The 25844-nt window shown below is 32.1% G+C and overlaps 2 protein-coding genes across 9 annotated transcripts in view; one reads left to right on the top strand and one right to left on the bottom strand.

The window, feature by feature from the left end:
* Positions 1 to 15917, top strand: part of osa (trithorax group protein osa) — a 31542-nt gene extending 15625 nt beyond the window's left edge. Inside the window, exons 4-18 of one of the 5 annotated variants that reach the window (XM_015511771.2) lie at positions 6178 to 6652; positions 6732 to 6868; positions 7103 to 7492; positions 7629 to 7926; positions 7984 to 8216; positions 8277 to 8474; positions 9286 to 9502; positions 9571 to 9717; positions 10926 to 11088; positions 11156 to 11417; positions 11488 to 11653; positions 11728 to 11906; positions 11969 to 12085; positions 12690 to 14147; positions 14481 to 15917. In XM_015511771.2, the coding sequence (XP_015367257.2) occupies positions 6178 to 6652; positions 6732 to 6868; positions 7103 to 7492; positions 7629 to 7926; positions 7984 to 8216; positions 8277 to 8474; positions 9286 to 9502; positions 9571 to 9717; positions 10926 to 11088; positions 11156 to 11417; positions 11488 to 11653; positions 11728 to 11906; positions 11969 to 12085; positions 12690 to 14147; positions 14481 to 14879 (4839 nt within the window). In that variant the 3' untranslated portion in view covers positions 14880 to 15917. Of the gene's footprint in view, positions 1 to 6177; positions 6653 to 6731; positions 6869 to 7102; positions 7493 to 7628; positions 7927 to 7983; positions 8217 to 8276; positions 8475 to 9285; positions 9503 to 9570; positions 9718 to 10925; positions 11089 to 11155; positions 11418 to 11487; positions 11654 to 11718; positions 11907 to 11968; positions 12086 to 12689; positions 14148 to 14480 lie in introns of all 5 variants that reach the window. The other 4 variants (XM_015511768.2, XM_015511769.2, XM_015511772.2 and 1 more) reach the window with 4 other exon arrangements.
* A 202-nt stretch (positions 15918 to 16119) lies between these two features.
* Positions 16120 to 25623, bottom strand: LOC107164085 (uncharacterized). Of its 4 annotated transcripts, none has more exons than XM_015511776.2 (6): positions 25263 to 25623; positions 20195 to 20646; positions 19292 to 19399; positions 19110 to 19227; positions 16523 to 16762; positions 16120 to 16437 (listed from the first exon to the last, which is right to left on the bottom strand). In XM_015511776.2, exons 1-6 carry the CDS (start codon positions 25304 to 25306, stop codon positions 16263 to 16265), a joined length of 1137 nt encoding a protein of 378 aa, XP_015367262.1. In that variant the 5' UTR covers positions 25307 to 25623; the 3' UTR covers positions 16120 to 16262. The 4 variants fall into 4 exon arrangements, with proteins under 4 accessions (XP_015367262.1, XP_015367261.1, XP_015367260.1 ...); XM_015511775.2 differs by lacking the exon at positions 20195 to 20646 and adding an exon at positions 20938 to 21678 and having other exon boundaries at positions 25263 to 25618; XM_015511774.2 differs by lacking the exon at positions 20195 to 20646 and adding an exon at positions 20938 to 21681 and having other exon boundaries at positions 25263 to 25617.
* Between the last annotated feature and the right edge of the window lie 221 nt (positions 25624 to 25844).

Raw genomic sequence — 25844 nt, 5'->3', positions numbered from 1 at the left:
GTATATTCGGTACCGCTACGAACACTTAAAATGTAAAAGTGACGTTTAACGATTTTCAGCGTTTATCATGTACAAAATAACTTTTATTCATTTGAGTCTAGATCTTTTTTTTTTTTGTGCTCAGTCACCGCTGTGCTGACGGCTAATAAGGGTATAACATACGAATAATTTGCGAAAAAATGATAGCAGCAATCAAAATAGATAAACGAACAGAAAACAATTATGAGTTGGTCATCAGGTATACACGAAAAAGGCGCATTTTTTTATGCTTACTCTTCTCGTGGTTAGAGGGGGGGGGGAGAGACGTAAACAGTTATGTCCAAGTCGCGTATACTATACTATATATTCATGAGCGGCAGCAATCCGGTTCTTACCGTTGGTGAGGTTGTATGAAATAAAACAATTTTTTCTTTTATATATTATACGAATAATAATAATTATTATTATTGTTGGCGCGATAAATGTATACGCGTTCTCGTAAATGTAGTGAGTGTATTATAATATAGCAGCAAGCCGGGCCATAACCCGGGATCGTCGTTGTCGAGCTGGGCGCGCACGACGTCGCTGTCTACGACAACGAATAACCACACACACCAAGCAATATAATATTATTATATCATGTGCAAAGAATGCGTATCGTTGTTGTAGTGTATGGCGTGTGGGTACTGTGTACCGCGTACTAAATACACGTTACCAGTGGCCTGGGCTCGGTCGGCGGTCGACTCGGTGTCCCGAGCATCCATTATTTGCGCCGTTACCCCAATGCCCCGCCACGTCGTTCCCGAGCACGAACGTTGCTGCTAGCAGCACACTCGACTCGAGTTCCAGTCAGCGCGCGCTCTCGCCCCTCCCCGGCCCGCCGACCCCGTCACTTCCCGCCAACGCCACGCGGCGGGCCGGCCCCTCCATCGGTCTCCTACCGCCATCCCTCCACAACCAAATCGGGTATCCACCGCCCGCCGTTATATCGCTGAGCGCGCGTTATCCGTATGTTGTTTATTACGGCCGTCACCAATGTTCAATTCGAGCTACGGGCTCTCCACGTTTTGCGCGCGCGCGCGCTCCCGCTCTCGGGCCCCGTTGTCGTCGTAGTGGTGGCACTAGTAGTAGTAATAGTAGTAGTAGTAGTAGTCGTAGTAGTAGTAGTATTAGTAGTAGTTGTCATTACCGCCGCCGTCGTACGTCGACGGTGTGCGCCTGTTCGACTGGTGGCGAATCGGGGAGAAAACTGTCGCGGTTATCGTTGAAAAATATTATATATACCCACATAAAGCTCGGTCCAGACCAATAAAAATTTGTCGGGAACATATATTTCTGACACTGTCGTCGACGAATATTTATGTTACCGCTTATGACGGGAAATCAGAAACATTGTAGACGACATGTTGGAAACACTTGTTTTCGACAAATTTTTCTTTGGTCTGGACGAGGTTTAAGAATATAATAATTTTAGAAAAACAATTTTCGACGACGATGACGTACATGTATGTTGGTACACAGTATAATATGTATGGAGAGAATTTTGTTCGGCTGGTCGGGTTAAGCTAGCCGCTTTGACTTGTGACCGTGGACGCCGTACGTGGCCGACGCGGACGGCCGGAACTAAAATTTAAATTTTCCGCGCCCGACGTCGTTCCCCCAGTTTTATCGGTACACGCTTCGTGTATCATCACGTCGCTGTATTTCCTCGGCCGTGCGCGGGGGTTTCTTTTTTGACCGCATGCCGGTTGGCAACACTGCGGGCGTCTCGAGCTTGTGTGTACCATCGTCGACATCGTAATTTTGGGGGATCGGTAGAGCCGAACCGGCCGCCGCATGATAACCGGAATATTGTTTGTGTGCGTGTGCTTATCTTTGTTGGTTTTTTTCCAACGTGCGCGCTGTTCATGTGTACTTGAATGCAGCTCTCCCTTCTCCGCATTATATTCCCCTTCTCACGCTGACTCACTCATCCGACGAAGACCGTCGGCCGTTGTCATGTATTATTATTTTTTATTTCATTATCATTTTCCGTCTTTCTTTCTTCCGCTCGAGGCCATCTCAGAGTCGGAAATAATATACCAAGTTATTATGACAGACGGTTGGATAGGTTCTTCGTCACTGCGGTGGCGTCTATTCCACTATATAATCACTTTCGCAGCCTTTCATCCGACAGGTTGCTCCTCCGCCCCGTCATGGTGTCATAGTACCGCATAGCCCTCGCCTTGCCTGGTGCCTTTGTCGACGACACCGTAATCGTATTCTATGTGTACTGTTGTATTTTAAGGGTGAGGTCATCTCTTTACCCTTTTTATCGTTTTCCTTCTACCCCGAATCCCGACTCTCCGCCTACGTTGTTCGCGACCTCGTGTCGATACTATTACATTAGCAAAAGAGCCATTTAACATTATTACTACTATTACAGCTATTACTTTTTACTACTATTATAGTTCTATAATATCTAGTATACTATGATACTTTTTAACAAATGTCTTTACTGTTAATGATTCGTGTACTAATGATTCATCGCCTCAGCGCGCAATGTTTTTTTTATTATTACTATACTTATATTTTTTTCTTTATGTAACAAAAATAACGTATCATCAGCTGTATGTTGTATGTGTACGCATGCAGGACACTTTGTTTATGCACGTGTAGTATACTTTAAATTTTTATTGACGGCTCTTTTATTATACGAACCGATTGTTAACATTGCCATTAACTCTGGACCAATTATGCCATTTTAACTGGCGGATAAAAATGAAATAAGATTTGTTTTCATTTTAGGGTTTTCATAATTATTCTGGAAATTTAAACGTTGCCGAACATTTAAATTCATTAGTATAGAGAGTACTAGCTAAATCATTTCCTACGGTTATTAGATATCAAGGTATCATTATTATTAGGTTTCTAGTATATCAATTTAATTTAATAAACAAATACGATGTTATTATAATGTGTTCTGATTGTCTGAAACACCACTCATTCACGACTAGGCATTAAAATTATAATCTCAACTAATTACATTTGAAATAAACGTTCGCTCATTGTATACATATATATTTTCTATTGAGCTTAATATTTATTTTATTTTGTGCATTGTTATATTATGCTTCTATAAAATGTTAGTTTATTCGTGTCTCGTACATGTATATTTTAATTTATAACGTAATGTAATGTTATTTTTCTAATTTAGGTATATATAAATTTATAGAAATTCTAAAATGTTCAAGGTTTTTATAAAATAATATTAAATTTAAAAATAAAAAAGTCTCCTCGCAAACCAAATCGACTGTGGCCTTCATATGGTGTCCATGTCTTAACCTACCCCTGCTTTGGGATCAATAAATAGACAATATATAATATTCATCAATACCATCAATACATCGACTTCATGGTATCTACTTTATTCTATTTATCTACTAAACTTCGCAAACGCTTTTTCTTTATATAGAAATTTAACAAATCGTTGTTTATAATAATTTCTATACAACCAATAATTATTGATTTTCTATTTTTTTTACATTTTTAGTGCCAGTAATCGGTTTATTACAATATTATTTATTTAAACAATAAATAACTAAATTTAAATTGGTCTTTACTTTGTTATTGTCACATCCCACACTCCCGCAGCATATCACCTATGTCTGTAAAGTAGGTGCAACAAAAGGTTATACAATTTATATGTAATCGATTTTTTCATCGTGACTACTCGCACCGCACCGAGAATTATTATCACTATCAACATCCATTGTAATTATCGATTGAAAATCACTTAGTTGGCTAAATTGTTATACTTACTGAATAAAGCATTGTAATTTTCACATCTGAAAATAGTATAGAGATTTATATCGAATTATGAAATATGGTTACATCTGTAAATTGTTTTTTATTGTCGTTTCTTCTTATCAATTATTCCTTATTAGTTATTACTTATTACTAGGGTTGCCACCTTTGAAATATGGCAGACCCGGAGACGAAATAGGCTGATAAGCAAAAAAAAAGGTAAATAAAATTATACTATATTATATACCTATGCATATAACAGATAAAAATTAAAATATAATTAATAAAAGGTATAACAATTTGAAGAAAAAAAGTTAATTTAATGACATATTTTATTAGATGTTAAAAAGTACAAAATATATTTATGTAAGTTTAAAATCGTACTTCAAATTTTTTTAAATTTTTAATATTAGAACATATTAGAAAAAATTAGAACTAATTTTATCATAACCCAGTGAATAATTCACTTAATCCGTAGCCCGTAGATTTATTTGTAACACCCGGAGAGGTGGCAACTCTACTTATTACCCGGTTATTGGTAGTAATTTTCCTTAGCGTTTATCCTATAGACAATTATTTTGTTAATTTGTTATTTTCCAAATATCTTTATTCTATTGACTTGAAATTGAAGACTAGATTTATATTGACAATATGTTTCTCAGCCATATACTGTATTGGGACTTTAATAGATCAATCAATCAGTCATAAGGTTCCATATAAGTTCTTAAAACGATTAAAATATATAAAAATTACATGTATACCACTTTGTGTTAAACTGTTAAACATATTATGAAGTTGTTTTTGCAAAATTGGAGATAAATATTTTTTATTTTTGTTTAAAAGGATTAAACAATTTTTAATTCTATTGACTAGATAATTAAACAAAAAAATAATGAGATTATTTATAATTATATTGTACTCAGAACTTTTCTCTATTAGTTATATAAATAATGGATCATACGTATTAGACTAATTTTAAGCTATTTATTTCTCATATCTTCTTTTAAGCGTTCTAAGATTGGTCGTTATTGACATTTAAAGTTAATAATAACAATAGATAATTATTTAATATTATAACTATTATTATAAAACATTATGGCTGTTTTTTGAAACATTTAGAATAGCGTTTAGAAAAAAAATTGTCCGTTTACTAATATTAATAAATTACAAAATCTCTTTAGAAGTAAAGGAGACTTCCGCTAAGATTTGTTTGTCGTGTGTAATGATTTATCCATGAATTTGACTTTGATACATATTATATTGCAGCAACCTACTCAATGGTGTGAGGTACATTTGAATCCTATTCAGTAGAGCTACTCCCGGGTTGATTTTTTTATTAGGATAATCTAAATTTAAATCATATTGTAGGTGTGTTTGTTTTCCGTATGACTTGTATCTATGACTAATAATTTGATTATTATTATTATTAGAAATTTTTATTATTTGGAGGTACGTGTATGTTTAAAGTATTTAAAGTATAACGCGTACTGACTGTATTCCTACCCTTTTTACTCCGATTATTGTATTATGGATTTTAAATAATGTCATGTGGTTTATTAGAATGTAAATGATGGTTATTGACTATACGTTTGTTAGGCACTTTCCCTTTCCGTTATTTTCACTGCTAAAAATGCTCAGTGATTGATAAGTCCCAAAAGGTCATGGTCGGTTTCTGACCCCATTCCATTGAAAAAAAAAGGAAGCCACAACCGTTTATACATTGCGAAGATGTAACAACGTACAACCTATTTGATTTATATTGAAAACTGGCAATGATGGTGAAATAACTGGTGTGGTCTGTCCATGTTATGAATGGCATCACACGTGCCTCTTCCCCTCTACTAGTCCTTTATTCCGTCTCTTACCGGTGTCCTTATCATTCGTTTGTGTACACTCTTTGTATACATATATACATGTAGTGTGTGTGTAAATATGTGTCGGAGAATAGCGTGTTACCTCCTCCACCCTTTTGCCGCGGTCCTTCTTCTCAGTCATTCTCTTTCACCCTTCTCTCCACCACCAGCCATCGGAAAGGTCCTAACCCTCCGCGTCTCGTGCACAACTTTGTTGTCCCCGCGCTCTACCATGTGCCTCATCCCTCCGCTCAATCATCTCTTTTTCCAATTACCGCAATATAGAAGGAATACCTTTTATGTGTATATAGTACATACCATGTTTTCTCTTTCTCTGTCTTCCTCGTTTCGTCTCTTTCGTTCGTACTTTCCCCGACCAGACGGTAGGTCTTCCCCGAAACCTCCACATGTTTTATTGACCCCCTACCACTCTTTCCTCTTCACCCCTTCTAACCGTATGATCCTTTTGCATCTTTTTACAGTCTAAGTTCGACCTGTTGATTCTATTTGTATTTATATATTTCCGCGTCAATAACGACTACGTTATTTTTTTATATAGGATTTGACAAGTCAAAACAGTAACGACAGCAATTGTGGTACTGGTGCTGGCAATGGTGGCACTCCTTTGCGGCCGTCGCCGTCACCAACGGGGTCTACTGGTTCACGTTCCATGTCACCTGCGGTCACAGCACCACCGGGTGGAGGGCCGCCACAACAACAACAGCAACAGAACATTCCAATGCCGCCTAGGCCACCAAGCAGCCAACAGCAGCCTGATCAAGGGCAAGCTACTCAAAATAATAGAATGAGTCATTCGCCTATGGGGCCACAACAAGGATATCAACAACAACCATCCCCACAACCTCCAGGTGGAATTCCTCATATGACAGGTCCTTCATCCGGGGCACCAGGAAATCCATACAAAATGCCTGGACCAAATCCTTATGGTCCTCCTCCACCTGTATCTTCGCATAGTGGTTATCCTGCACAACAGCCTGCTCCGCCTATGGGATCATACCCTCAACAACCTCCAGGTAAAATATCACCAAAATTCATAAATATCTTGTTTATATTAATGTAATATGTGTTTAATAATATATGTTGAATATACAGGTAATTACGGTGCTAGACCTCCTGGTTTACCTTATCAAGGGTATCCACCACCTAATAGTAATGGCCCTCCACAACAATACTCACCTAGAGGTATGCCGATGCATCATGGACCACCTCATCAATTTCCTCCTTATCAAGTAAGATTTTAATTGGGCTTTGTGTTATTCATTCTTATATTAAATTTAATATGTTGTTACTAATACTTAACGTTTTACTGGGAAACCTATTTGGTGTTTAAATGCATTTACAATATATAATATGAATACTCTTAAGTATTGTATAATTACAAAAAATATTTGGTATTTTTTTATTGTACTTGCTTTTTATATATTCCATGACATGCTTTTTGTGACACCATATGTGCTTTGCAGGGGTGGCCTGGTAGTGGTCCACCACAAGCACCACCACCATTAAATAATAGTCACCATAGCAGTCCTGTTCAACCACCTACACCTACCAAAGTACCTCCCCCATCATCTTCCCCTCAGCAACAACAACAACAACAGCAACAGCAACAATCACCACAAACACAGTCTCAGCAACACCAACAACCACCAATTCAGCACCCTCCCCCTGCACAATCACCATTACACCATCACCATCCTCATCACCCACCCCCTCCAGGACCCCACATGCATCCTCATGCTCATCAAATGCATCAAATGCAACAAGGCACTTCTCCTGGACCACCACCACCTGTCTCACCTGGTCCCAGGCCTCATACACCACCTCATCCACACTACCTCAAGCAACACTTACAGGTAAACACATAACAACCACAAATCTAATGCTTTATATGTGGCTTAACATTTTTTGCTTTAGTTATTACTACTGTTTAAAAAAAAAAAATTTTTATTGTAAATCCCTTTAAACATTTTTTTTTTTATATACTTATAGCAACAGCACAAAAGTCCTGGAGGCTATCAGACATCAGTCCCAATCGCACCTAATTCTGGACCAGGAAATTATTTAAATTCAATGCCTCCTCATAGTATGGGTCCACCAGCACCAGTTCAATCTAATACTGGTCCTCCAATGGCACCACCAAATTCTTCAATGATGTCAGTTGATCATGAAGTTTCTCAACAGCAGCAAAGTCTTAGTGGTGTTGTAACTTCTGTCGTTACCACCGGGCCTGATGGTACTGCTATTGATGATGCAAGTCAGCAATCAACTCTATCAAATGCTTCAGCTGGTAAATTGTTGTATTAAGTTTTTTTGTTTTAGATAATTATTGATTTTGATTTTTTAGCTTCTGGGGATGACTCAAATTGTACTACACCTAAAAGAAAAGAAAACATGAGTGGTAACATGATGTACCAACAAGGAATGGGTGGTATAATGGGACCACCGTGTTCACCTGCTCATGATGAGTATTCAAATCCAGAACCAATGGCACCTGCTTGGCCTAGAGGACCTCCATCACATAACCCAGTATTTAATAGCCATATACCTCCTCAAAACGAACATGTATATCGACCAAAGGTATTATCTTTCTTAACTTGCAAAGAGTTATTTAAAACTTAACAACTATTTAATTTTTAGAAACACGATAGCTTGAGTAAACTGTATGAAATGGATGATAATCCAGAACGACGCATATGGTTGGATAAATTGCTACATTTTATGGAAGAAAGAGGATCACCCATCTCTACATGTCCTACTATCTCCAAGAATCCCCTTGATCTGTTCCGCTTGTATATATATGTTAAAGAGCGAGGGGGTTTTATGGAAGTATGCAAGGTACGTCTAGTTTTGTTTTAATTGATTATTAATTTTCCCATAACTAAAGACTGTTATTATCAATTCATGTTTTCATTAATTGAAAATTTGTCAATATACTTTTTAAAGTTATATCATTTAAATTATATAAAGGGAAAGTCACCACAGTTGCTGCCACAACTTTGGTGCATAACTATGAATGATTGGCTTTTTTGGTACTGGTCTGTTATCGCCCCGTCATGGGAATGAAAAATTTTATCGCCCCACCAATTATGAACGCGGCGATTACGAACCATATCAAACATAATATTATTTTATTTGTACCTACTACAATTATCGCTTTATTTTATTTATTTTATCTTTATAATTTTAAATTATATTACATTTTAGATTTATTTTATATACTTATGCATATTTTTTTTAATGATATAATTTTGGAAATAAATTAACGAATGAATTAACGAATTAAATCAATGATTTTTTTTAAATAAACCATTTTTTCTGATATTTCTATATACTATATATAATATATATGTATTTAAATTTCTATATACATTTTAAATATTGTGGCCGTGTAACCGCGTTCGTAAGTAAAATTACCTTAACTAATAAAATAAAGCGATAATTGTCGTAGGTATAAATAAAATAATATGTTTGATATGGTTCGTAATTGCCGTGTTCGTAATTGGCGGGGCGAGATAAAATTTTTCATTCCCATGGCGGGGCGATAACAGACCAGTACCGTTTTTTTTATTGCCTTTAAATTTGGATTCTACTCATAAGTATCCCATTACATCTAATACATTTATTACATATAAATTAAAATTATTAGGTAACAAAAAATAAAATATGGAAGGATGTAGCTGGTTTGTTGGGTATTGGTGCATCATCAAGTGCGGCTTACACATTAAGAAAACACTACACTAAAAATTTGTTACCATATGAATGTCACTTTGATCGTGGAGGCATAGATCCTGTACCTATAATCAATCAAGTTGAATCTTCCTCTAAGAAAAAAAGTTCTAAAGCAACATCAGTGCCTTCTCCTGGTAAGTGACCTTGTTCAACACACTTTGTGTGTTGAGAATGTAGGATTCAAATGAATAATTACGATTAGGTTCTGCAGGATCTAATTCACAAGACTCGTTACCATCTGCACCAATTGCTCCAGGACCAGGTCATGTAGATGGATACCCAGGATATGGAGGCTACAGTGGTCCACAAGATTATAATTCACCTCAAAGACCTCCACATCCACCCCATGGTAAGATTTTACTTTATAATATTTTTTATGTATAAGTATATTAGTAAGTTATAAATTCAAATTTATTTGTTTCAATACTTAATGTACATTACTGTATATTATTCTTTGTTAAAAATATAATCCCAATTTACTTTGAGCTGATTATCACATAACTTTTTGAGGAGTAAATTACAAATAATCAGAGAGTAGGTTGGAATAAAAATTATAAACCTCGAATCAATGACGTATATTTAAGACTCATTTTTTTAAATAAAGACATAAATACATAATATTTATGTGTGTATAATAAAGTTGTTGGTTTATTAGACAAAAACCCTATAAAATAATTTTAAAAAACATTTAAAACTGTAAATACTCACCATTAGTGGTTTAATTAGGATTTGGTTTTGTGGGGAATGGGGATTATATATTTTTAGCAAAATATTGAAGCCTCATTCAATAAAATATAAAATGTTAGAAGTAAAATGAAAGATTTTGGGTAGATTTATTACCTTGATTCCCTCCTTAATTAAGTCTCTGCTCTCCATGGATATATTTTTAAAATATATATGTATGTACATTGTACAATCAATGTTTGTCAAAACGTTGAAATTCGACTTCACCTGGTTGTATTGCATTAAATTTGCTTTATTAGGAAGTACATATTTTGATAAGAGATATTATGCTATTTATAACAAGCAAGTATATACACAGCAGTAATAAGTCAATGAAATTAAAAAGATTTTTAGTACATTTTATGTTTTAAAAGTATTATGTTATCAAGATCTATAACACAAAATAATTAAATGTACTATAAAAAAATTGGTTGAATATTATATGTGTAAATAATTTTGTAATTCATTTATAATACTGTCTTATGTTTTATAATAAATTTTTATTTTTACTTTTAAAATTACTATTTGTTAAGAACATGTGGCTTAAATGTTAACTCTGATGTATAAAAACAAGTTATCTCATCTTTGTATTTTATTTAGTGGATGTTATTTAGTTCCTCTTACAAACTTACGACATAGCAAATTTTACATTTTGAAAAATTTGTTGTAATGATTCTATAATATTTACCAAAAGAGCTCATGCCTGTATATTCAATAAATAAATAAATAAATAAATAAATACACATCTAATTATTATTAATATTAAAGACGAACAATACTTAAATATGCATTACTTTTATTATTATTGTCAATTGACATCTGATATTTTAATAGGAACACAAGGGAGTTACCAAGGGCAAGGTGGATACAATCAGCAGTATCCAGGCAGCAATGAACAGTATGGACAACATTATCCACCAGCTAATACTCCCGTTGGTTACCCAAGTGGTCCAGTCAGACCACCTTTATATCCACCTTATTCAAATGATGCCGACCGGTAACAACTAATAATATTTTATTCATAAGCATTATTTCTGTTTGCTAATTGAATTCTGTCTTTTAAGAAATTATGGTGGTTCAGTTCCTCCTCCACAAGGCCCACCAAATACTCCTCAGGGACCTGGTAATGGTCAAGACCCATATGGGCGTGGACCAGTTCCACCACCTTCAAGCTATCAACAACCACCCAGGTTTCCTGGACCTCCACCACCACAGAATTCTTCACCTGCTACAGTAAACCAAACACAGGGGGGATCAGTTTCTACCCCTGGCTATCCACCTGGTCAACAACCTCAACCAGATTATTATCGACAAGAACCCCCTGCTGTAAGTTACTTAATCATTTATTTAATTCAAATTTATTTGACATCATTTTATATTTCAATCATAATTTTAGAGTCCAGGATATCCACCTACTAGTGCTCCGGGTAATTACCCAGGAAAAGGTATGCCACCACCACAGCCACGTCGTCATCCTGATTTTGCCAAAGATCAACAAGCTGGTCCTCCTCAGCCAGCTGGTTATCCTGGTTATGGTCCTCAACAGCGACCTATGTATCCAGGTAAATATTAAAATATATTTTTTTAATTTTCAAAATTGAAATTGAATTGTCTTAACAAATTTTAGGATGGACAGGTACACCAAATGCTACCTCTAATCAATATCCACGACCTGGGTATCCTCCTGGATCTCAACCACCACAGAATTGGTCACAGGGTCCACCACGTTCTATGCCTCCATCACATCCAGGACAACCACCCCAGTGGGAGCAACATAGATATCCACCACAAGGTCAACCTTACGGTGCACAACAAGTGAGTGGATTTTTGATTGTTATATAAGTTGTATCTTAAACATTTCATCACACTATTTTTAGAATCATTGGGGTCCCATGACGCAAGCACAAATGAGAATGCCAAGACATGGATATCGCCCTGATGGAAGTAAACCATATGGACCACATGGTCCAATGGCTCCACCACCCCATTTAAAGGTGAATAACTTTTTTCAAAATTATATTAAATTTAGAGCTGTTATCTTTGTCTCCTATCTTTATGCAGATCAGTAATTATCTTAACTTATTTTATTTTAAAACACTAATCTTTAACAATGAAAATAAATGTTTGTATCTTCCTGTGGACCTTATTCTTTTATTTGTATTCCTTATAATGTTTAAATTTCACATAAATTTATCTCCTAATTAACATGTATTTCTAATCTCATTTAGAGATAAAGATAACAATTGCTAAGTAATTATATCTCCTTAGAAGTTATATTACTTGGAACTTAATATACTTCATTACTATGGTTGGGAAAATATCCCAATAATTTGAAGCATAATTAGCAAGTCTTCATCTGTATTAGACCAATAAACTGTGTATGCATTACAGCATATATCATGGCAACTAAATTGCTAAACATGCGAGAATTCGCCTTTCAAATGCTCTCTTAAAGCTTCTAATACAATTAGTCACTCCTTATACTATGTGCTTCAAATTGTTTACTGTTAGTGATATGGTCATGGGTCCCATCTATAGTATATCATCTGAGCTATATTATTGTATAATTAAATTATATTTAAATATTTTTTTTAATAGCCTGGAATGCCAGGGCAACCAATTTTTCAAGGCAGTAACTTAATGAAGAGAGAAGTTATTTTTCCCCCTGATAGTATAGAAGCTGTAACACCAATCCTTTACAAACGACGTCGAATGATGCGACATGATGTTGCACCTGTGGATGCATGGCGGTTGATGATGTCTTTACGTTCAGGTCTTTTAGCTGAGTCTACTTGGGCCTTGGATGTGCTCAATATATTGCTGTTTGATGATGTGTCTATACCCTTCTTTGGACTAACACACATGCCTGGATTATTAGATGTACTTTTAGAACATTTTCGGCAGTCATTAGTTGATATGCTAGAAACTGATATCAAATCTTATTGCTGGTATGAAAAGTCTAAAGTGATAGAAGAAATACCAGATGTTGGTGCTGTAGTAGATAATGTAAATCCAAATGAAAAAGCATATTTCCCTGATCCTACCTTCCCCAATCAACGACCAATTAAGAGTTCTGCTATTATTGATGGATCTAAAGAATTATTTATTAAAAATGGCAAAAGATCATGGGACATAATTGATAATTATGACATGGGATACAACATTGCTGAAACAGATACAAGTTTCCTTGTGCCTTGTTTTCGTTCAGAGTTTGGTCTTGTGCCATTTGTCAAACTATTGAAGAGTGATAAACCTAAAGCAGAAATATTAGATGATAAGTCATGTATAAATAAAGAATTAAATGATAAGGAGTTGTTAGTACAAAACAGTATTGACAATATTGTAAATATAAAAAATATTAATGTGCGTGATCCGATGGGTGTATTGAAGCGTAAAAGTATAACTGACTACGAAGATGAAAGTTATTCTAAAGATGAGTCAAGCTTATCATTAATTAGCGAAAGCCAAGATTCCATTGGTAAACGGTGTGTGTGCATATCGAATATCTTACGAAATCTTTCATTTGTTCCCGGTAATGAATTAGAGTTTGCAAAAAGTGGCCCATTTCTTGGTCTGGTTGGCAAACTGTTATTAACTCACCATGAACATCCTCTACGCTCATCTAAAACTAGAAATTATGATAAAGCTGATGATGACACGGAGTCCTTATTCAATTGCACTACAACAACAGATGCCGATACAATTGAGCCAGGCAATGACGCCAAGTGGTGGTGGGATTATTTAGAAGTTGTCAGGGAAAACTTGCTAGTTTCTTTGGCTAACATTGCTGGTTACGTTGATTTGAGCACGTTCAATGAAGATATTTCACGTCCCATTTTAGATGGTTTATTACATTGGGCTATATGTCCAGCAGCTGCTGGCCAAGATCCTTTTCCTTCAGCACCGCTCTCACCTCAGCGTCTAGCATTAGAATGTCTGTGCAAGTTATGTGTTACTGATAATAATGTAGATCTGGTCATTGCTACCCCACCTTACTCACGACTTGAAAAATTGGCCAATGTCCTTACTCGGTTACTATGCAGAACTGAAGAACAAGTAAGTCATATTTGTAAAAATATAAATATATACAGCACACTTGGTAATAGTTAACTGGTTATACTAAATATATTTGACTATTAGTTTTCAAATGATATATTTATTTTTATTTATATTTTAGTTTTTTGAATCCCTTGGTTAAATAATTGTTATATATAATTAAAATATATCAATTTTTTAATTTTTAATTTTACTCAAATTAATTTTTTACAAACCATTATCATATCTTGAGAAAGAATGATATTTGCAACTATTAAATTGTGCTATTTGGCTTTGTGGCTCACAACCATTCCAATTTATTAAAAATTAATTGGGATAATTTTTATTTACCAGGTACTCAGGGAATTTTCAGTCAATTTGTTACACTACTTAGCGGCTGCAGACAGTGGTATGGCCCGTACGATAGCGCTTCAAAGTCCATGTGTTTCATTACTGGTAGCATTTATCGAGCAGACTGAACAGAATGCTCTGAGTGTGGTTAATACTCATGGGCTGAATGCACTCCGCGATAATCCTGATTCAATGGGAACTAGCTTAGACATGTTGAGGAGAGCAGCACGCATATTATTGCTGTTATCTAGACATCCAGACAACAGACCATTGTTCTTGCAACAAGAGCAAAGGTTACTTTCGTTAGTCATGAGCCAAATACTCGATCAGCAAGTTGCGGCTCTCATATCGCGAGTCCTATTCCAATGTTCCAGAAATACGCCGTCTCCTCTCACCCAATAACAATACAATATACAAACGCAATTTTTATTCTTCCAGATTTATTCTTTCATTTGAAGTTGTATAATGGTTTTTTTCACTTACTGCAAATTAATTTTGTTTATGTTTATTTATTTATAATTGAATTGATTAAAATAGTCAACTATTTTACATAAACAAATTTCCGGAATCTTTTGTTTTGAATCAGTTGGACAAAAACAAAAAAAAAACTAAGAAATTTAAAAATTATATTTATAAAAATTTAAATCCTTAGACAAATCAAACAAAGAGACTGACCGTGTGATTGTTTTTAGAATTTTTCAAGCTAATCAATAATGTTTATTCCTTTATTATTGAGGTTTTGTTAATATTTATATTATAGCCTTTAAATAGTTTACATTTTCCGCATTAAACATTGTGTATAGTGAACACTTCTTTTTTTATGTAAATAATGTCCCAAATAAATTTTTGTGGGGGTTATTATAAATTAGTCAAAACTGATACTTAAAAATGTAACATTGATTTTTATTTATTTTTTTTTTTTAATATTTCAAAAAAATATTTTATACTTTGTATTGTACTGTATATAGTAAAATGTGTCTATAGAAAATAATAATATTAATAATGATAATGTTGTAAGTGCGTTTATTTTTATTTATTTTTTAATTTATCTCAACCTGAAAAAAATTATGTTAAATTGCCTCAAAATGAATTGTAAGTAGACTATATTAATTAATAATGTAATATAAAATATGTTATTTCAATAATAATAATTATTATTATTATTTTAATATATATGATATATATATAATTTTTTTTTTTTACAAAAGAAACAAATTTTGTTTTGCCTAGATTACGATATATTTATAAAATAAAATAATAGTGTTTATTGGAACTGAATGGACACGTTGTAAATATTATCGCGCGTGAATATTATTGTCATGTACAGCTAAGTATTTTTCTTTTTTTGTACAAAATTGAAGACTACATAAAACAATTCGTATATTTGTAGATGTCAGGCATGAATTAAGTGAAAAATAAATGGTTGACATTATTTAAAAACGATCTTTTTTATTTATGTATTTCAATTTTCATTTATTAGATATGTTGATTCATATAAATTCTTTACAACAGCTACAAAATTTAACTTACCGGTTTTATTTGGGACAGTATTATTAAAAATAAATACACAAATTTCATAATATTCTTAAGTCTATTATGAATGTACATGGTACACATAAAATGTAGGTGAAAATACAGCGGGTTATATCATGAATATTATTTATTATAAAGTTTTGAAGGTTCACTAATTTTATTTTAATTCAGTAGTATAAATGAACTATAATAATATAAATTTAAAATAGCTTAGCAGTAGTAATAATAATAATAATAATATTAATAATACAATTATGATATAGTTGGTTCGCCCGGTTTCCAATCAGCAGGACATAATGTTTCTGTTTCATCAGTGTATTGAAAAGCTTCTAAAAGTCGTAATATTTCACTGATATTTCGTCCTACAGGTAGATCATTAATTGTCACATGTCTTAAAATACCTCTCATGTCTATTATATAATGAGCTCTGAAAATAAACATTAGAATATAACTTTAATATAGTTTGATATCAAAATAATAGCAATGAGAAACCATATGTGATATCAAATCACCTTAGAGAATGGCCAAGTTCTGATAAATAACATCCATAACTTTTACTAATGACATGTGTTGGATCAGATAAAAGCGGCATTTTAGGTATGGCAATGCCTCCATCTGAGCGCAATGTACGAGACCATGCTTGGTGGGAAAGATATGAATCCACAGAACACGCCACTACTTCAGTATTTAGTGCTCTGAATTCAGATACTCTATCACTTAAAGCAATCAGCTCACTTGGACAAATACGGGAACTAAAAACAATGAAAAAAGTAATATTATTAGTGAAAATATAAATTTCTCATACCAAAAGATGTAAAAACTACATAAAGATTCAATAGAATATTAATGAGTTTCATAACATGAGATCATGAGTATATAAATTGTATTTGGTTTTAACTTAAGTGAATCTATACACAAAAATATAGATCAGTTTAAGTATAAACAATTTAGTATTGCCCAAATGCGAAGCCGTGAGCTCAATAAATTTGATGTACGGTATTAGTGTGGGCACATTAAAAACAAATTAAATAATACGACAGTTTTGAAATTAATTATTTATAAATTAGGAACTATTTGCTTTTAACTTAAGTGAATCTACACACAAAAATATAGATCAGTTTAAGTATAAACAATTTAGTATTGCCCAAATGCGAAGCCGTGAGCTCAATAAATTTGATGTACGGTATTAGTGTGGGCATATTAAAAACAAATTAAATAATACAACAGTTTTGAAATTAATTATTTATAAATTAGGAACTTTTTGGTTACAACTGAAGTGAACCTATACACATAAATATAGATCAGTTTAAGTATAAACAATTTAGTATTGCCCAAATGCGAAGCCGTGAGCTCAATAAATTTGATGTATGGTACAAGAGTTTTGGCACAAGATTCAAAATTATTTAATTAAAAATATTTGGCGAAACAATTGGAATCAGTGGTTATGTGAGAAAAGTTTTCAAGGAAGACTATAGTCATCAAAAACTTAGGAGCATTCCAGAGTACTCACCAAATTCTATATCTGACATGTTTTAAGAAGTCTATAAGGTCTAAACCCCCATCATATTATTTTTGTACCTATTTATTTCTGCCAATCGGTTGTGAAACCGAATTTCCTTTTAAAAAAATTGATCTTATCTACACGTATCATGCTCGATCAATGAAAAAATTATTTCTATTGAATATAATTTCATACATTTCTTGTTAAGGGTCTTCCCGGCCCGGACTTTGAAGTTTAAAATTAATAAAGCACTAACTCGCCTTAAATAAAAAGGGGGATAATGCATCTTTACTTTATCCACTGATTTTGATGACATAGTATTAGAATTGGCGATTGTCATTCTAAACCTTTATCTATAATAATATTAATAAAATGTAGACTAATTTCATACATCCTAAATAATATAATAATAATAAATAGTATTATCATCATTAATGTCTTATAATTTGAAAATATATGTTTAGAGGTGTCAAAAGAAGAATCAATAATCAGACTTACAAAATGTAGTGTCCTCTTGTGAGAATAGGTAATTTTTTTTACTAAGGAAGAAGGAATTTTCTCATTAAGCATGTAACATAAGAAAATGTTCTATATACTTAGTTATTATAATTACTTGATGTTCATATAAAAAAAAAATATTAAAATAGAATTTCAATAGTTTTAATTAATAAGAGGAGGTGACCTTAAACTGATAATCCCTATTTTAAACAATATACAAATAAGACAGAATTTAACTGAAAATTGTAGAAAAAATACACTTATTATGAAAAAGGAAACAAATAAGATTACAAGCTATATCTCAAAGCATTTTATTTTGTTTATATTGTCTTAAGAGGATTTGGCACACTGTTTTTTTCTCTGACTCATACGCAACATAGAAAATTTACGTACAACAGAACCAACCTTGTGTTAACATAATTTAATATTAAAGTGAAGTTATCTATTATCAAACTTTAAGTCAAAAACATTACTTGTGTCCTTATGTTGGTTATTTTATAAATTTATGATATTATAATTTGTATGTAAGTTATTAGCGTGTAAATTATTAAAATGCTAATACATTTTATAAAATTAAAATATCATAAAAAAGCCCCCATAGGTACACAAGCATTGTTCTAAGCCTAATTTTATAATAGGTGAACTTATTTAAACATAAAAACCTAAGGAGTGGGTTCTACTTAATATAAATTTGCTATATTAAGTGTGAGTCAGAGAAAACAAATGGAGAGCTGCCATCTCCTTAAGAATAATAACTATATTTTTTAAATCCAAATTTATTATAACTTATATTTGTATTTCTTATTTTGTAACCCAAGTTAACAATTTAGAATAGGCGCATAAGAATTCAATTTTACAGATTTTTTACAAGATTACTATATAAGTAAACAAGTTTTATCCATCTTTTTATTTAATGGGTAATTTATAAAATAAACACAACTCAAATTTATAACTAATTTGTTCAAATAAATTATTTTCTTTTAATATGGTAAATAATCTAGATGTATGTCCAACGAATAACTTAAAAACATATTGCTTCACCAACTAATTTAGCTTAAAACTAGTTAAATTGTTAAATTGCAATATTAAATACAACTTACAAATCTTGAGGATAAAAAAATAAGACTAAATAACGTCCACTGTAGTCACTTAATTTTAACTCTGTCACATGACCATTAACAACAGCTGTGGCTTTCCAAAATGGCGCAGGTTTGGAAACTGAAATAAAATTTTACTTGTTTTCAGTTGTTTAACATTATTTTAGTTTTTATCTTAACCGTACCAATAGCTTTGCATTGGATTTCATCATGTTTTTGATCCAATTTTTCATAATTAGATGTGCTATGATAGTCATTTGATTGAAGGCCCACTTCATAGTCATCATCATTGTCTATTGAATAAAAAATTATAATTTAATAATGTTATTACTTGACAAACAGATGTTTAAATAAAACAACCATTTATTAAAATCGGTCAGAGCTGCAATTGTTCGATTATATACGATTAATGCATATACTATTTATATATATAAATTTAAAAAAGAAATTCTTCTTAAAATTACTTCAAATATATTTATGCCACTTAAAAATATATGAATTAAACATGAATAATTTTATTTTATAGATTTTTATAAGTTATAACAAATAGCTTATCAAGGTCACAAGTATTAACATAATAAATAATTGTTTTATAATATAAATATAAATATACACGGTAATAAAAGCTCTGACCAACTTTTTCAGGGCTTGTTGATTAAAACTGTCCTTCAAACATACGGTCTCAAACTAATTTTTGGATTTATTATTTGCCTAATATACAAAATATATTTGGTATAAAATACAACATTAAATGCGTAAGCTCTGACCAATTATAAATAAATAGGTCAAAACACATTTGTTCACAACTGAAGACCCAAAACTAACACTGATATAAAAAATTATAATTTCTTAATAACAAAACAAAATCTAAATTGTCAAAATACAATGATTGATGATCTTCAATTGTTATTTTAATTAATAGAAAATGTATGATAATAGAGTTTATAGCTTGAGGAATTTATTTCATAAAATTATTAATATATAACCATAATTATTAGATTATTAAATCATTATCAATTTGATTTTAAATTAAAAAATTAAAAGCTATAAACTCAAGCAAACATACAAATAATACCCAATATCCAAACCTTTAATGCTCAAAGATTTCATTTGTAAATCATCAGGTGAATCTTCATCATCATCATCTGTCTTAGCTTTTGATTTGTTTCTAACAATTGGACCTTCGTAAACTGTGCCCCCAGTTTTCATCACATGTTTTTTAGCCTGTGAATGATTTCGTAAAACTGTGATGTCAGCAACTAGACTTTTGTCACAAGCTTCACATCGAGCTTTATAGCAGCTCTTTGGTTCTGGTGACAACCAGCCTCTAAATTCAGACAATTTTTCCCAGTCTGTACGATACTTTTGTAAGCCTCGTTTTCGTTTCATCATATGAGCTCGATTAGCGGCTGATTCTTGTTTTATTCGTAGTGGGGTCAAAACTTCTTCAATTGCTATGTCATCTTCATCAGCAGATTGTTTCTGTACATCAGCATTATCTGATGATTTGATCTCAAATTCAACCTGGGTGTCCTGCTTTCTGAGGAATTTAATTAATTTAATTTTACAAGACAAGTACTGCTATAATGTACAACACACATGCACTAAAACATTATGTTAACACTTGGACCATTGAACTTGAAAACCCTCTTTGAGAAGTTTAATTTAATTTGAATTTTTAATTAAATAACATATTCAAAATTTACCTAATAAAGTTTTCGTTTATTCACCTTAAATTGTAAATGTTCAACATTATAAATACTAAAATAAAACGCTTTTTTTTCTAATAAAAACTATTATTGCAGCTCTGACCTGGACACCTAAATTTTACCTTTATTTTTTTGTACATGATGTTCAGTAACCACAGACACCAAATTACCAGTCTCGTCGATTACATTCACTTCTTTTTGTATGTATTGTGTATTTGAGCTAGAAGCTTGTGGACCTTCATTGTCATCATCATCTTCATTGGGTAATGATACCACAACATATTTGTCTCGTTGTGATTGTGCAGCCATTTCAGATGTAATTATTTCTTCGGTAGGATTTGTTTGATTCATATACAATGCTCTTGACCCGAGTGAAGATTTGTCTTCCTTATTAGTTACTACAGCTATGCCGTAAGTTCCTTTTTTGTCAGTCACCACATTATACTCAATAGGTGGTACAGGATTATCATCTGCATTAGGACAACGAGCCCGCACCATACGCACATGAGCTTTACTTACACCATGAACTCGTAAAGACTTTAAATCAGCACGAAACATTCGTTCACATGCAATACACCAGGCTTTTGTTACATCCCCATCAATTGGCCGTAACCAAGCATGAAATTCTGGAAAACGTTGCCATTCTGTTCGAAACACTTGAGTGGGCGGTGTAAATGTAAGATGAGGTTGAGACATTTGACCTCGGTTGTTTGAGCTTGATGTTAAAATTGTATATTCTTCGTGTTGTTGGTTGTTAGACATTGAAATAGTGTAGAATCAAACAATATTATTTTATTTTTAAAGTGTATTTTGTTGTCTTTTTGCTTCAAATTCCCTAAGTGCTGCGGATTACTGAATTTCATCTGCTGCAAAAAATAATAACATATAAACTAATTAAGTAGCCTATTACTTTATATTTCCCATTATAAATAAACTGATCAAAAAATAGTAACTGAATCAAATTAACATATTAAACCCTAAAAAAAAAAAAACTTAAATCTATAACTTACTACAGTAAAAATATTTTTTAAATGTCAGCAAGTCTTATATTTACCAAGATGTATATTACAACAATTGTTATATATATATAAAAAAAAATGAATCTTAAAATAAATGAAGTCAAGTTATTAGATTCTGAGCAGAACAATGAATGTATTGGTTTTAAGTTTCTTATTATAGCAGTCAAAATACTTTGATTTTCAACTATAAAAACAGCTTTTTGTAGAAAATCAAATCTAATTAGTACTGTAAAGGTAAAAATATTTTTGTACATAAAACCTGTTTTTGACAACATTGAATTGTTTTTTATCAAAGCCAATAACAAAAACTGTTGAGACTTGACATTTTCACTGAATACTAGATAACAAAAAAATCCAACACTTTCTATCTTTCTATTTAGATTTGTGTATGATACAAAATTTTCTTTTGGTGTAAAAAAGCTTGAAAATGTAATACAAGGTTTCTAAAGAAATTCATACGGTTCCTACACCAACTACATATATATCATCAAAAATATATAGTCACAATATTATACTAAAAAGTTTAAGGTTTAAATTTAAAAAAATTACCATAATTGATAAAATGTACCAAATTTAAAGCTCCTCTAAAATATTAACAGTATAACTTTTATTTTTGACAAATTAATTACTAATTATGAAACATTGGATATTTAAACATAGAATACAATAACTTATTTTTTTTTTTACAATTCAAATTATTCATGGAACTACATTTTTATGAATAAAGTGTAGCCTCTCTAAAGGACATAGTCTTAGGAACCAACTACAAACTTTCTACAGTTTGAATCCTTTAAATAACAGACAAAATTTAGAGACTGAGTATCTAGTATTTAGAGGTTTCACTATGTATGCAATAACATGTTGAAATTTTTTAGATTAGTAGTAAGCAATATCCTAGTTATACTATATTACATTATTTAGTAAAATATATTACTTTAATATATACTTAGTAACATAGACCAACCAGTAACCACCTCCGCTCAGAATTGTTTTTCTGATACAATTAATTTATCTTTGAATTTAAATAATAATAAATTTAATATTTGACTCATAAATTACAGAGAACTACTCGTTCTACTGTTCAACAGAGGACTTATTTTATTTAGATTTAACTGAACTGGTTCAGTAAGACTATTCAATACCAATGTCTGTATTATTTCTCAAATGAGAATATTTAAACAAAAAAAAAAAATACCTAAATTAAATTATTTTCAGAAACAATTTAAATTGAGGATAATTAGGTAAACAATGTTTATTTTTAAACAAGGTAACTCAAAAAGTCAGGAAATGAACAAATATCATCTTTAAAATACAAAACTTAATCAAAATCACAATTTTTATTAACATAATAGAAAATAGAAATTGTATTATATTAAACAAAAGATGTATAAATAATAAATCTCATTACACAATATAATATTGAATCATTCAGTTTTCAATTTATTTACTTTTATATTATGTATAATTGACTTGTTTAATATATTTATAATAGGTAGAGTTAAATCTAACTAAGAAAGATCAACATTTAAATAGACATTTTTTGTTTTTATGTTGGTTAAGTTGAAGGGTTTTGCCCTATCGACTAGGTACATAAATTTATGAAAAATGTGATATTCTAAGTGATATTATTACGCACGTTGAAGGACAGTTCAGAAAACACAGTTTCCTATCAATTATCAAGTAGGATACTCTACCTGAAATGATTGTATATGTCTCAATATCATCTTGTTCAGCAGGAGAACCATTGATTTTTTCCATGTTTCTTTCATGTTTACGTGTAGCTAAATGTTTTTCAAGTTCACTTTTTCCAGCAACTAATACACAATGACAAACCTTGCATACAGCTTTATCTGGCAGTTTATGGGGCATCAGCCAATCTTTGAACATGGTAAACTTCAACCAGTTTGGGTTGAATGACTTTTTGGTTAAACTCATTTTGCGGGACTCATCGTCTTCCATGCGCATACGCTTATATTTTGGTTCTTCAGTATACATAATTCTAAAATGGTTATTATAACCAAATGAGGAGAATGGGATTTTAATGTTGATAATTCAAAGAGGGTTTTCGTAAGTTAAAAATGCCTTAGCTTGGTTTCTTAAATATTATATTGGAAAAACTATATTATTAAAATGAAAAAGAAAATAAATTTATGAAAACACCTCTTAAGTAATGACATGTATAGTAAAATAAATTCTAATTTTAAAATATTTTCTATACAACATTGAATATAAGTCTATCAATAACTACCATAAATCAGTACCTATTAAATATATATTTGGTATGTAAATAATAATATAATTTTATAATAAGCAAGGTACCAACTCAATATTAGAATAACATATCAAATCAAAATTTTCAAAATGTATCAAATTGAATTGTTGTAAACATATAAGTAGGTAGGTAATCAGTTTTTAGTATTAAACAACAACTGAAATTTTATCATAGTTTTTGGAAGTGTAGCAATTTCTCAAATATATACTTACAGAAAACAGAAATCAATTAAAATAATGATATTCCTTGTTGAACCATTAACATTTGTTCTCAACTAAAGCACTTATCATACATAATATAAATCATATTTCCCATATAAACATAATATATCTATTAGATAGGTAGAAATAAGATATCAGATAAAACAACATTTTTAGTAGTTACTACTGACATATGTAGGTATATTTAGTTTTGACAAAATATAAATCAAACTTACAAAATATATGTATTAATTGGTTATTACCAATTATACAACTACTATTAGATTTTTATGGTTCACATAAATGAAAACATAGTTTAGCCAAAAGTCAATTATAAACGCAATGAAGGAATGTTCAATTTGAACAAAATCATTTGATGATTCCAATCACGAATAAATAATACAAATTTAACTAAAAAATATTGGGTAAGAGTAAATTTGAAATAGCCGAAAATGTCGAGCCCAATTTGCAAATCATTGTATATTAAAATACCTACATAAAAAGAATTATAGGTACATAAGGTACTAAATTGCGATGCAGAACTTCGAAATCATTCAAATTAACAGTAATATACGTGTATAGTACCACGAAGCACCCACGTTGAACAATAGCATTTTCACATATTATTTTTAACGGATTCTGAAAACAGAAGTTTAACCAACCGAACGGAGGTCATACTCGGGATAGACCTTCGACGTTGTTTATAACAGGGATCTATCGTCAAGTGCGTTTTCGACGCCGCGGCCAGTATATCGTTTTCCCGCGCAAGCGGACCGCAGATAGCTGGGGAAATGCATATGAAAAATTGAAAACCATTTTACAGGCGTTGCATCAACAACTGACCGGCCAAACCTTTGTCGACTTGGCCGCGGTCATCGTTTTAAACGTACAAACCGTCACACACACACGCACACAAATATTTAAACAAAATATGATATAACGAAAAAGACATTTACCCAGAATCGTCGTCGTCGATTAATTCGACTTTGGTCGAAGACATCGCCAGCAATAAGCGAATCGAACGCGTCCAGTTGTGTTGCGTGTGGGACAACAGTACAAACACGGGTTCCAAGTATTGGCGGTAGCGTCCCTCGACGATGTAACGACGGCCGAGTGAGTTTGAGTTATCCCTGGTCGTCCGTACGATAAAAAAACGGTGAATGCCGTGATCGTTTTACTTGCACTGTAACGTGCAGTAGAGCCGGAAAAGGCTCACGAAAAAATGGCAGACACGATATGTTACACACACACACGCGTATAACATATATATATATATATATATATATTATGTTGTATTATAATATTATAATATAATATTGTGTGTGTAGCGTGTTATTGTTGTTTTTTTTTACCTCCTTAACGTCTAGTCGGTGCGCATCTACAAGAAGCCGTCGACAGAGCGTGCTGCACGCGATTGCAACGTTGCCGTTCCGTCGGTGACGCTAGGGTTTTATCACGTTTATTATCGGCGGGTTGACGTAGGTATGCATTAAATTTCCTGGTAAGTTATTCTTGTATGTGGCATTCGAATTTCAAAA

This window comes from Diuraphis noxia, unplaced genomic scaffold (assembly GCF_037042655.1).
Source record: "Diuraphis noxia isolate RWA-SAM2 unplaced genomic scaffold, SU_Dnox_SAM2 contig0004, whole genome shotgun sequence".
Lineage (NCBI taxonomy): Eukaryota > Metazoa > Arthropoda > Insecta > Hemiptera > Aphididae > Diuraphis > Diuraphis noxia.
Note: the sequence above shows the minus strand (reverse complement) of the source record. Positions and strands in the feature narration are given on the sequence as shown.

What these genes read in the sequence shown, in the direction of transcription:
- LOC107164085 (XM_015511775.2), bottom strand. Translation starts at nt 21,577, where the DNA reads ATGTCTAACAACCAACAACACGAAGAATATACAATTTTAACATCAAGC. An exon ending in TCATGTACAAAAAAATAAAG is followed by an intron (nt 19,400 to 20,937) that starts GTAAAATTTAGG and finishes TTTATTCAATAG; the next exon opens with ACAATGATGATGACTATGAA. An exon ending in GAACTTGGCCATTCTCTAAG is followed by an intron (nt 16,438 to 16,522) that starts GTGATTTGATAT and finishes GTTTATTTTCAG; the next exon opens with AGCTCATTATATAATAGACA.